Source organism: Coccomyxa subellipsoidea (assembly GCF_000258705.1).
Source record: "Coccomyxa subellipsoidea C-169, whole genome shotgun sequence".
Classification (NCBI taxonomy): Eukaryota; Viridiplantae; Chlorophyta; class Trebouxiophyceae; family Coccomyxaceae; genus Coccomyxa; species Coccomyxa subellipsoidea.
Window position 1 is genome coordinate 536,753 of NW_005178024.1, and position 13,091 is coordinate 549,843.

At 52.8% G+C, this 13,091-nt stretch overlaps 2 protein-coding genes across 2 annotated transcripts; one reads left to right on the top strand and one right to left on the bottom strand.

Annotated features, from left to right (window-relative positions):
• Positions 1-10: 10 nt before the first annotated feature.
• COCSUDRAFT_44691 (hypothetical protein) lies at positions 11-10,936 on the bottom strand (the record flags this gene model as incomplete). Its single annotated transcript, XM_005643827.1, has 24 exons — positions 11-144; positions 443-563; positions 1,037-1,214; positions 1,540-1,681; positions 2,217-2,352; positions 2,667-2,766; positions 3,137-3,330; positions 3,726-3,839; positions 4,265-4,474; positions 4,736-4,867; positions 5,139-5,282; positions 5,770-5,874; positions 6,171-6,287; positions 6,767-6,916; positions 7,271-7,497; positions 7,854-8,022; positions 8,102-8,133; positions 8,520-8,685; positions 9,004-9,155; positions 9,336-9,432; positions 9,733-9,843; positions 10,244-10,392; positions 10,657-10,735; positions 10,868-10,936. 24 exons carry the CDS (start codon positions 10,934-10,936, stop codon positions 11-13), a joined length of 3,228 nt encoding a protein of 1,075 aa, XP_005643884.1.
• A 911-nt stretch (positions 10,937-11,847) lies between these two features.
• Positions 11,848-12,998, top strand: COCSUDRAFT_44692 (hypothetical protein; the record flags this gene model as incomplete). The annotated part of the gene is made up of 5 exons (XM_005643828.1): positions 11,848-11,920; positions 12,024-12,103; positions 12,221-12,298; positions 12,390-12,494; positions 12,885-12,998. 5 exons carry the CDS (start codon positions 11,848-11,850, stop codon positions 12,996-12,998), a joined length of 450 nt encoding a protein of 149 aa, XP_005643885.1.
• Positions 12,999-13,091: the final 93 nt, after the last annotated feature.

The following is a 13,091-nucleotide window of genomic DNA, read 5'->3' on the forward strand; positions in this document are numbered from 1 at the left end:
CTCTTAACCCTCATGTTGGGATGTGGAAGGACGATCCCTCTTCGTCCACAGATGCATGCCTCACGCGCAGTTTTGGCTCTGCCAGATTCACGAACGCCATGACCGGCCGCCAGTCGCCCAGTGACCTCTGCAGATCCTCCGCACCTGCGCGCCACACTTTTCTTGCTTCAATAAAACTATTGCCAACTTACCTCTTTTAAGTTTGGAGACCCCCACAGCAGATTGCTCTGCCCTTGCAGTTCAAATATTACGACCATTACGACCATGGGCAAAAAACTTCTGGTCTGCGCCATTTCTGCAGCTCCTGAAGAGTGTGGGGAGCAGTTGAAGGAAGATGTGTGCCCAAAGACCCGTGCATGAAAGTGACAATGGGTATGATGCCATTGTGTGCCACAAATCCCTTGTCTAACGCAGAGACAGGCTATCGCAGCTGACGGCTGACCAGAGTTGAAGAGCAGGCGGCGTATGAGGTTGCGCTGGTCCTTCTCGCTGCGTGTGGCCATCATGGCCGCCTCAAAACCCGCCACCACCTCCGCACTCACCGCCGGCAACCGCAGCAGCTCCTGCACAACAATGCCACGCATCCTGTTGAAAACGATCCCATGCCCTCCAGCAGATAAATACGGATTGTCCTACACACTGGCTGCCGGCTGCATGCATGCAGCTGGAGTGCGGTTGGTGCACCAGCCCCTCAAGCTCTAATTAAAGGCTTCCAGGGAGTGGCGACAAAGACAAGAGAGTCGCCACTTGCGCAGCCGACTGCATGTGAAAGCAGATGCCAGCTGCATGCGGTGATTCGCTTCTCTTGACGGCCTCTCAATGGAAGTGCCGCAAACCCCAGAATGCAGTCAACAACGTTAATTTCCAACATCAACAAACAGGACGACATGAGCACGCCAGAACAAAGTCTTATGGCCCACTGCAGGACAGTCCTTTCCTCATCTTGAATCATGGTGACAGCCGGGGGAATTAAGTTTCAATATGGGGTGACGTGGCATGCGAAGATGCCACATCAGCGCCAGGTCAGCATGCGCACCTGGCGGGGAGTGGGCGGCAGCGGCAGCTGCAGGGCGAGGATGTCTCGCGCAAGATGCAGCAGGTCCGCGCGCTGGGCCACGGATGAGGATGCCACCGCTGCAAATGCGCCGCGGAGCATCTCGCGCTCCATGAAGCCCCGCAGCTGCTCGCTCTGCGCCCCCATCGCCACGATCCCCCTGCGCGCAATTTGAAGCCCAATGCAGTCAGTGCTGTTACCCTTCCTACAAATTTTACTCCTTGAAACCTAATTTATGACACTCATGAAGGCAATGAATGTTCCCCGGGCCGGTCAAAGGGCCGGTCAAAGTCCTGCATGAGTGGAACTTGATTGGCAATACCATCCAGTCATTTGCTCAGCCGCAAGAGTTGCTCATGGTAATGTACACGATTGATTCTGCTCTGCGGGCCATAGCCTGTTACCCCTCGCTACTCAAGAACCAGTGCTAGTGGGGCAAGGCACACGGGTGCAGGTGGGCGCATGGGGAGGCATGTGAGGGGCACCTGCAGAAGGTGGCGGCCTTGCCCACGATCTCATCGGGCCACCAGAGGGCGGCAGTGGCGGTGACGGCTGCGCACAGCGCTGTGTCCGGCGCTTCCCGCGCCAGCCACGCCATCGCACTCTCCGCCCCTATACCCCCCGACCCTGCAGCAACGGTAATCTTCCATCATTCTCCTTCCATTCCTTCTCTTCCTTCCCTTGGGCTTTGGTTCTTCTCCCCATGTTCCAATCTTACATGCCGTAGCAATAATACTCGGCAGGAAAAGCCTGCTGTGCATAGCGATGATCGGGAACACACCAACCAGCAACCACTCTTCAATGAGCCGACCGACGAAAATATCAGACCTCAACGAACACACGATAATGTTTAAACCAGTCCGTACGAAAATAACCATAAATTTCTTAAGATCACCTCTGTCACGAATTAATGAGTGTTCAATGTCACGAATTTATGAGTGTTCAAAAAACCAGCTCTGTGCTATGTCTGTCCAACCATGCACGCCTCCAAGAGAAAAGCTCAAAACTGCCAAATTTGCCTTTTGACAACTGCAGGACGTCTGGAATATCCGCGATCTACGGTAATCAAGCTCAGGCATCCAATGGACAATAAAAGCATGCTAAGATGTAAAGGGCCTGGCACAGCATGACAGATGAAGTAATTGATGGGAGTCTTGCATACCTGTGTCCTGCAATGTTGTGAGTAGCCCGACATGCTCGGCAGTCAGCTCCCGCAACAGCCGCTCCGCTATCACTTCAGACTCGGCCTCGGGAGCCGCCTCTGACGTGTGCGCTCCGTTCACAGCCGCAGCCGCCGCCTGCCATCACAGTTGCATTTGTGAGTAGTCTAGGATCGAGAGTAGCTACGACAGGCTTAGCCCTTGTTGTCATAATTTCATCTGAGACCATCAACAACCCAGGGGCCAGGAGTTCGTCCATTGGGATCATCACTGGAATTATCTGGATCCAGAGGTGTCAGATGGCCACTTGATGGGTTAAGGCTAAGATGACATGCATAGCAGGGATGTGTAACCTGGTACGTTTGACCCAATCTCTCGCAACACCAGAACAAGCATGACATCCAATTCTCTGTGCATGTGTTGCATGTGCACAACTTGGTGCAAGGCATTACCTGTGCGCCGGAGGAGGCCACGACGCGCGTCCAGTCAGCGCTGAGCCGTGCCAGCACATGCGGCAGCAGCGGCGCCAGTATTGGCAGCAGCCATGTGTTCCTGAATGGGCAACCTTCTTATTCAGGCAAAACGTATCCTTGCACATTGTAATTAATCGAACCCAAACAGGCAGACAGTAACGCAGCGGCATATGTAGCGAGAAAAGGCTTCATTTTGGCCTCAGTGCCTCTGTGTGCCCATTAGAGAGGACTCGACAAGGACATCTTCTCTGGCTTTCTTCAAACCAGCCGAAAAATAAGCCTGCACGGACTTTTAAGGCTGCTTACTGGCAGCCCATGCAGGATATTTTTCAAGCTGTATGAAGGAACACAGGGTAGTAACAAGTGCATCATCAGGATGAGACATCACTTATGCTCTCGCCCTTTTGATACGCGTGATCAGATGGGTGAGAGTAAGGCAGGATGCGGACCTGTGCGCTGGTGGGCAGGCTTTGACTAGGGGGCTGATGACGTGGCGGGTGAGTAAGCGAAGGTGCTGGTTGGGCATTATGGGCAGGTCCCCCACGATTGCGGCTGCCCAGGCGGGCAGCACCGCCGTCATCTGGTACCATCCCGCAATCTGTGACGCCATTGCGCCCAGCGTCTGATACAGCTCTTCCCTCATCTGCACCACAGAGTTGTCGTATCTTTTGTCACAAGTGCTCTGATTGACATTGTGGAGTGCTCTGTGTAAAGCCTGACTATGTGACCAGAATTATTACATCTCTGCAGAGATAAGGTTCTCCAATCCCTCCTCATCAGTTGGCCACTGGACCAAGATATTAAGAGCCAAAGCTGTGGATGCCTTGCACAAACTCTTCTGGGCAGGGCGTTGTGCAGACTTAAAGAACACCTTTCCATGATGCAACGAAATGACACAAGGCTGAGAACGTACCAAGAGCATAACGCTGCAAAGAAGATCGATCTGGCAAAACACAATGCAGGGAGAATTAAAATGCTTGCCTGGCGGATCCAAGTGCGCAGGCCGGCAGGCGTGGAGCCAGCCAAAGTAGAGGCAACTTCCTCATCGGACTGCGCAGCCGCGGCGGCCTTTGCGCGGTGCTTCAGGTAGAGCGCCTTCTCCCGGGGACCCATCTCCAGCGCAGCCGCCACCTCTGACAGGGCCGCCAGCGCCTGTTGATAGAACAGAGCTGCCCAGTCAAGAAGTGCTTGCAGTTTGATCTCGTCCAACTTGAAAGGCTCTCTGACGGTACCATAAAAAACAATTGTCCAAGGCGCCTGTGCTACGGCAGAGCTGCTTGCCACAGTGCTCCCTGCAGCGTGAACCTTTATTCCACGACAGCTTTGGCAATACACACTCTGAGGGATACACAATTGTCTGGAAGTTGCTGGAGCCACACAGGCAGCATGGGGCCCTCTCGCCCACCAAGCAAGGCCCCTTCGCTGTCTGCATCCAAATATATGCAGGTCAGGTACAGGATGGCCGTGTGCTGGACGTATGCACAGACTGGGTCAGGCATGCATATTGCGAGTCCTACAAGGACATCCGAGGACATACTCTGATGAACAGACATGCCACAAGGGCTTTGTAGTCTCACCTGTGGGGAGTAGATGGAGTGCAGGCAGCGCACAATCTGCAGCACGGGACCCAGCATCCACGGCAGGTGGCCGTTCAGCGCGTGCCAGCCGGCGGACCCGGGGACTGACTCAGCATTAGTCAGCGAGCTGCATGCGGGCATGCGCTTGACTGTGCGGCTGATCATGTGCACATGGTGGAACACTTCCCACCGCGCCAGCCGCCCCTCGATCTGCTTCCAAACACACGAATATTACACCAGCACACTATGCCATGCTTGAAATCATCAGCAAGCTGCATGTCATCTCGGCCTCTCATGGGGTTGTCCATGTGCTTGTGTAATCATTCTGCACAAGATTTCCTATTATCTATGTACACCCAAGTTTGGCCTGATTTTATGAAAACAATTATGCAATGCACATTCATCCACAGGACCTCCCCTCTGCCTCCTGAAGAGCACAAGAATGGTTTGGCATCAAGTAAATGATCTCACCTCCACAGCGCCCTGCTGGCTGTGTTGCAGGGGCATGAAGCGCGCGAGGAATGCAGAGGTGCTGGACAGGTGCTGCTGCCAGGCTGCATCCGACCACACGCTCCTGATGCTGCCCAGCACCCACTCCACCACCTGCCCACAATGTATTGCCTCTCAGGCACTTTCACAAGTGGGTCGCCCATTTCACCCGCACTGGTACTTATGTTCTTCACATGACTGAGTGAGATGCTCAAAAACTGCATAAGGGGTAGCAGTGTATTGCTTACCAATGAAGGTTATCTCAAACAAGCATACCGAGCATCATTCCACAGGTACGGAGAAAGAAAGCCAAGAAGATCAGGGGAGATGCAGCCAAAAGGTAAATGAAGGCATGAAAGCAGCTCATGGGGAAGCAGAAGGGCACCTGTGTGCGCAGCTCGGGGCCCCCAGAGGCGGAGGCTGCCAGCATGGCATCACAGAGGACGTTGCGCTCGCCCGTGCCCAACTTATGCGCTGCCCACATCTCCTCCATGCGCCCTGCCAGCGTCGTCAGGTGCGGCCGCATCGCCTGCATGCATGCATTCCCCTCACTTCGAGATATTTGTTTCCCTTCTCCATTACATGCCATGTGCACCTGAACGCTGAATAAGTGCAGTGGAATCGCCCATGGCGCAACTGTGCTACAGCTGTTGACAGTTGCCAGAAAGCTCTGGACCAGGACAAAAGCTTCCCAGGAACAACAAGAGGCAGTTGCAGAGCCAGTGGTGCATTTAGCAGCTGTTGAGATGTGGCTGTAATACCAGAACGCTGGCTGAGGGCAGTGGAGCCCATGCTGCAACTGTGCTACAGCTTCTGATGATCACCAGGAAGCTCTGGACCGACCAAAGTCACTCGGCAATCATCATGGCTGTAGCAAAGCTGCAGAGCTTCTGGTGCAGCAGGCAGCCTGTCAAGACATACCGTCCCACTAATAGTGACACAAGTCATGAGCAGAGAGAAATGGAGAGGATTGCCTGGGGAGCAGCCTTGGCGTAGGCCAGCATGGTGCCGGCGACTCTGTGCTGGGCGGTGAATGCATCCTTCCAGCCCGGTGGGGGGTGGGGCGGGGGTATGTCCTGGGGATCTCCCTCAAATTGCACGTATGAGAACATGTCGAACACCTGCAGCACAGCAAGCAGTCAATCCTTAGGGAGCGTCGCAGTCAAATAAACTCAATTCAGGTAGCATTCAACAGATTCGGTCATTATCTCTGCCCAATCCTTCCATAGTCATCATGACCTTCAATGGAATGGGAAAATTCCAACCTCGTGCAAGACTGTAGATGCTGTGATGGCTCACGGTGGTGCTGGGAATGGGCGGAGCATGTTGAGATTTGTCATCATGAAGATGATATACGAGAACGTCCCAATGAGCGTCATTATGGATTTTTGGTGGGAGTGAATAGTAAAAAGAGCACCTTCTGCATAATGACGGGCATGAGGTCTGGGAAGGCTGAAACGCATCGTGCAAAGGCCTCCAGCGCGCGGCAGTGCCAATTCAGCAGCGTGGGGTCCGACAGCCGCGCCTGCAGCAGCTGCAGATACACACGGCACATGCACTCAAATACTCGTCACCTAGGATCTATTATTAGATCAGTGCCTGTGTTCATGGCAGCTCATTGAGCTGCACCCTCCCATGGATGGGCCTCCTCCTCATATCGCATATGTGGTGTTGCCAGAAAATTGATGCATGTCCTCCCATAGGTATTTCACTGCAAGTCACTCCAACACACGTGTCACAACACGCACTCTGTCACTGGGGCCTGTTTTCTACGCTGCTCTATTATAGCAGTCACAGAAAGGGCTTGGCCAATATTGTGTTGATCATTAGATCAATGTATTATTGAGATGGCAAGAACTGAGGGCTTTGCAACGGGCAACCACAACGCCTTCAAAGCATACTTTCTCGGCACCTTGTTCAAGGCCCGAGTCTGCATTTCGCAAAGCACAATAGTCGTTCCTCTACAATTCGCCACTGCCAAGTCACATCTTGGCAGAGAGCAAAGCAGCGCACCTGTTGCAGCAGGGCCTGCAGCTCGCGGAGGATGCCGGCTTTGTCTGCTGCAGCGCTGCCGGGCTTCGGGTCGGCCAGGTGCGCCGCTGATACCTGGGTGACTACCGAGTCCAGGAACACCACCGCCGCCTCAAACTGGCTCTGCTGCTCCTGCGGTGTCAGCAGCCATCACATGGTCAGGCATTATCCACTCGTCTTGTCCAGACCATCCAGACTGCATTATCCCTGGCAGCTCAGACAGCTGCATCCCTCCAAGCACAGGCCTTCTCTAGAACCTCTCAAATTCATCTCTGTCAGGACATGATGCCTGCTCCCCCAGAGAACTTCTGGGACAAGCCACTGCAGTACACAAGCCGCAACACTTGGGCATTGAAATCCTGTACTCTCTGCTATTCCATGGCGGTATTCCATGGCTTTAAGTGGCTGCTTGCCTCCGCTACTCCTTGGTGGCATGCAAGTAATCTTCTTTACTTTTAATAGAAAGGTTACTAACAGAAAGTCCACCTCCAGGCTGGCGCCGGAGGCGGAGCAGACTCCCAGCGCGGATGACAGGCGGCGGGAGGCGGCGGCCAGGGCCGGCTCGGGGAGCAGGCAGGCGGTGAGACGCGCGATCTTGCCGAGCGAGGAGCGGTAGTCGAGGCAGAACTCGCGGTAGTCCTCAAAGGTGTCGAAGAAGGGTGGCAGCTCCGTGTCAGCCTCCACCAGATGCACGCCCTTGCGCAGCTGCTCGCCTGCAGGACAGTGGCCGGCAATAAAATGATGACGTGAATGGATATCCAGAGTACTCCTGATCTGGCAAACGTGCGTTGTTAGTAATCCAGTCTGCTCTCGCGCAAAAATGGTATTGCTACCACCCCATCTGCGCCCTTCAAGAGAATTTGAGTGTTTGATTGTGCTCAGTTCTCAGGCCAAGTTTGGCCATACACCAGATACTGTAGGTGGTGAGGCACATCTTCTGAAATCCATGCTTGACAGAAAAAGACATTGTGCGGTTGCGACCATTTCTGGGAGGGCACGTGAATCCACGCCTAATACGCAGCTGCACAGAGAAAACTGCCTAGCGGCCAGACAGGTCAGGGTGAGTCACCTGCGAGGTCCATGAGCACGACGACGCACTCCAGGGGAATAGGCGAGTTTTCTGGCGCCAGTGGTTCGATGCGCGCAGCAGAGCGCTCCGTGGAGGTCAGCAGGCTCGTCCAGAAGGGCATCGCCTTGGCCGCCAGCAGCATGTACGCGTGCTGCGTGAACGCCAGCATCTGTGCAGCAACATATGATACCTAAAAATCGAGCATTCTGATAAGGTCTTTGTCCGGCTGGAAAACTGAGCAGGAATACGTGCGTTCCCAACACATGCCAAAAGGCTGATCCTGCGGTGGAAGGCCGGTATGGCAATGGGCCTCAACGTTGAGGTGGTGTGCTCTAGATTGAAGCCCACAAGCCTCTGAGAGCCCTTGCAGGACACCTCATGAATGTGTGGCACATGCGTGCGTTGCATTACGATCAAGGCAAGTTAAGGAGGACTTAAACACATATCTCTATCGAAAAGGTAAGTCCATGTGCATGCGTGCTGAAGGACTATGGCGCATGCATGCACCGTAGCGCCAACACCAAGAAGCACAGGAGCAAGTTTGCTGCAGAAACAGGATCTTTTTGCTGGGTGTGAGCTACTTCAACAGAAATAATGAGAGTGAAAATGGGCTCGCCTGCTGCAGGAAGAGGATCTTCTTGTCGGGCGCGAGCGTGTGCAGGTGACTGGTGCCGAAGCCGGCCATGGTCTCACACAAGTACTGCCCAAACTCGTCCGCATCCCCGTCATAGTCCAGCTGGCGAGCGCTTTCGGGCGCCAGCAGCTGACCGGCCGCGTGCATCAGCGCCTCGCCAGCTGTCGCCATGACAGAATTGTACACGCCAGTCTCCTCCTGCCATTGTGCACATTTGGCCCGGTCAGACAACTTGTCTTTCTGCTACTAGGAGCCGGCAATGGCTGATATCAACATCCAAGAAGCCAGAATTTTCTGACAAACAGGAGAGGAAAAAAGAACAAATATGGGAATATTTGTATACAAAATTTACAGCCTCCAAGCTGCGGGGTCGTACAGTCAGAGTCATAGCGCCCTTGCATGCGAAGGCATCAACAAGTTGGCTGCAGCATGCTGCTCTATACCATGCAGCCAGAGGACAAAAATCTGACAATTTGAATTAAAAATCTGTGTCAACTCAGAACAACAGCTACGCACCTGCAGCTGTCTGCGCTGCGACACCTGGCGCAGCATGCCGCAGGAGCCCATGCGGTGGGAGGGAACGGTCAGCAGATACGCGCACGCGCTCAGCAGCCCGCTTGCTCCCACGCGCCCCAGAGGCGACCACTCCAAATACGCCTGCACTGCCTCTGCATCGCACATGGCAGCTGTCAAACATGTGGCACATGAACATGAGATAATCCTGTGTATCACAAAGAAGAACACGCGAAAGGTGTGATGGGCGGAGACTTGTTGAAGGGTGAAATGCAACATGACGAGTAGGAAATGCACTGCTAATGCTGAGCAAAGGAACATGGGCAGCAGCACACCTATAGCGGCGGTGACAACGCCATTGTGCAGTGCTGCAGCTGAGCTGTCTCCCCTGCCTTGCGCGGCCATAGCCTCCCCAAAATGATCCTGAAGAGTCTGCATGCCAGCACACCAAATGTCTACACCTTCAAGCCTGTACTTTGTGTCAATATAAAAGGCACAGGGTAAGGATACCTTGGCGCAGCCCGCACAATTTCTCTTAAACAAATGCAAGAAGCCCGCACTAGTCACCAGATTGTCAAAATTCATCATGTAAAGAATTTATGCACACTTGCTGGATGCCATGCAGGATCTCTGAGGATGCTAGCATGTAAGCGCAGCAGTACTGGAACTCGCAGGGGCTTGATACAGACAGATCGCAGTGAGATGACTCGCTTTTTGTAGGAAGGGCAGGACGGAGTCGAGGGAGTGCAGCAGCGCCCCCAGCAGCTCCCTCTTCTGGTCAGCGTCCAGGTCATCAGTGTACTGAGTCAGCTCCTCTGCCTCCAACCGCAGCACCATGCACACCTGGCAGCCACATCACAGCCTGCATTCAAACAGTTTACCTGCGGACGAGAACTCTATTTATTCAGTCCCCCCAATACTGGGGATGGGCTCGCAGATGTCAGGGTCCTAGTACATGACCTGCCCAAATCGACATGGAAATCGAGGCTGGGGAGTTTGGAATACCAGGCTTTCCAATAATTTGACGAGTGAAAGTGCATCAACTATGTATTTAACTGTGATACAAGATCCGTGTGCGGTACATCTCTAGTTTTTTCAACCCCTTGTCTCGCTGCCCTCAAGCACAAGGTCAATACAAAAGGAGGACACATGGGAAGAGGCACAGGCATTATGCATGTGAAGGCTTGTTGGACAGTCCCGCTTGTGAAGGAGATTCATTTCTGGCCAGGAGAAAGGGCCTCACCATTTCTGTGTGTGTGGGGCTCTCCCTGGCAATGTTTAATAATTGTGGCAGCAGCTCCTGCACCATGCTGGGCCCCTGCCGCTTCGCCACCAGCGCCAGAACCAGTGCAGCTTTGCTTCGCACCGCCCACCCCTCCCGGTCCCTTCCCACTGCCATGCAAATCAAAACATCAGCATTGGACATTTCAAAAGATTGTATGATGCCACTGAGGTATGATGCTGGGCCATTTCTGCAACCCCTTTGACAACACCGGCCTTGCTGACAAGGTAGGTCAATCATTAAACCGTTTGATGAACCCCCTGGAGTGGCATGTAATCTTGAGGCCACTGAAGTAAAAATGCAATGTCACAAGAGTGTTGCAATTGGAATCAGGGAGAATTGCAATGTGGCGGGGCCAGCAGAGGTGGCAGTACCTTGTTGGAAGAGGCTCAGAGCCAGGCGGGCCAGCTGGATGTGCTCATCAGCACTGAACTTCTCCCACTGGGAGGACACCTGCGCCCAACCCCAAGCACATTGACTATGCAGGATCACTTCCCTCAAAGCTTCTGCAGGAGATGAGGACTTGGTGCAACGAGGTTTTGTATGGTAAAATATGCTGGTAAAATACCACATGTCAGGGCGCACCAGCGTCTGGAGCAGCTGAAAGCCAAAGTGCTGGACCTCCAGCGGTCGCCCGCTGACAAGAAGGCCCATTGCCAATGTGACAGCCTCTCGTGCGTCTCCGCTCTTGATCTGCGTTCCAACGAACATTGAATGAGGCCTTTATACCGATCAGATGAATTATGCACAGCGTGAAAATGGCCATGCACCATCAGAGGAGCTTTGCAAAGGTAAGTAATGGATCTGATATGCCTTAGAATAATAAACAACAACTTTTTTTTGCATTGGATTGGTGATGTTTTAAAACCAAGAACACAGCTGTAAAGCTCAACAGAGGCCATGCCTGAGTGAATAGCTCTGACGCCGCCAGGCGCTGCTCGCGGGAGGCGCTGGGGTGCTGGGCCATAACAATAATCTGCACAGCATAGTCTACCGACATCCCTTGGCCCTGCATGTTTCCAGGGAAATTTTGCCCGCATAGGCTCAAGTCAATTGCTTCAAAAATCGATCATACTGTATTGACAAAATTTTGCCATGCGAAGTCTGTTCTCGATACACTACAGTCCTGTTAGATTTATAAGAGTGTTGTTAGAGCTTTCAGATGAATGGGTCTGGCTCTGGCTTGCATTGCTGACGCCTCGGATGACCGATGCTTACGTGACTGGGCAGCCTTTCAAGTGGCAAGCCTCAGTCAAATCTAAATGATACGATACTTCGTGAATGTTGAGCATCCTTAAATTCGGTAGTATTTTGTACAGCCATCGAAAGTACTGGCTGTGGATTAATAAAAGAATTGGTGCTTGATCTGGATCACACAAGCTGTTCCTCTAAGAGTATAGTCTGATTCACATCTTGCTGTGGAATTCAATATTTCCAAGCGGCAATGTCACGCTGCAAAATTTCCCCAAGTCCTTAGAAGGCACTATAGACTAAGGCTGAGGGTCGCATTTTGGTGTGAAGAGAACCGACCTGGCTAGCCAAGGTGCAGCCTTCAAACTACCTCTATGTCAAGAGAACTTTTCAACGACGTCTTTGAAGTCCTAGAGAAGGATCCCGACGGCAAGCAGTTTGATAAAGGTACTTCTTCAAAGTCGGATGTAGCTTGCCAACCTTACCAGAAAAAGCGTCCATTCTCGTATTTTGTCAATGATAATATTTAAATTTCTGCTGTGCATCACAGTGTCGAGATTCAGATGCCACAGCGACCTGTTTGGCATGGGGCTGATGCTGGACATCAACACAGACATCTACCCAGTGAAGGTGCTCTTCTGCTCCCTCTGAGTGCTGCATCCACATATTCAAGGCACTAGCCACCTCTCTGCACCTGTATCTCAGCTTTGCTGCAAAATGTGGCGAGTTGACATTGACTGCCTTCAGGTCGGAGAGCGGCTAAGGCTGGTTCTAGCTCCAACCATCAATCTGGACGACACTCCCACAGATGGGACGTACAATGCGGTGCGTGCTTGTGCCTACATATGCAATTGTTGACTATGCAAAGCTGCGTGGCTTACATTCAGATTCAAGCAAGCACCTGCGTGGTTTACAGGCGATGCAGAGCAGCCGGAAGACCAAAATGGACGAGTTTGAGTATGTCACATACGGGAAGATCTTCAAATATGCAGACGCAGGAGTTGACACAAACACTAACACGGTAGGAATTTTCTTGTGGGCTACAGATCGTCACGCTGCTCGTCACATCTGTTCTGCTCAGTACTTCATGCAATACCAGCAGAAAAATGCTGCTGCATGGGAACATTAGAGGGCAGCACTCTGCCAGAGGCTCTGCATGACCCAGATGTCTGAGATCAACTCTTGGTGCTGGCTGCTATATGCGGTCTAGAATTTAGCTGCATGGAAAAGCACAGGGCAGCACGATGACAGAGTGTCTGGATGGCACAGACATCTGAGACGAATATTTGTTCGGTCAATGCTGCATGCAATCAAATTTTTGCTGCATACAAAGCACAGGGCAGCACAAAGCCAGAGTATCTGCGTGTCCCAGAAATCTGAAGACAAGTTTCTTGGGGGTTTACAGACGCAGGTGCAGGTGTACATCTCCTTTGGGGGCCTGCTGATGCAGCTGACAGGGGATGTGGACAAGCTGCAAGAGCTTCAGGTGGACTCCAATGTGTACCTTCTGCTCAAGAAGGGCTGAGGGGTGCAGAGAGAGAGGTGCTGCAGTAGAGCATGAATCCTGTGCCGTAAAATGCGCATGTGTGCTGCTTCTCGTCTGCAGCAAAACAAGCAA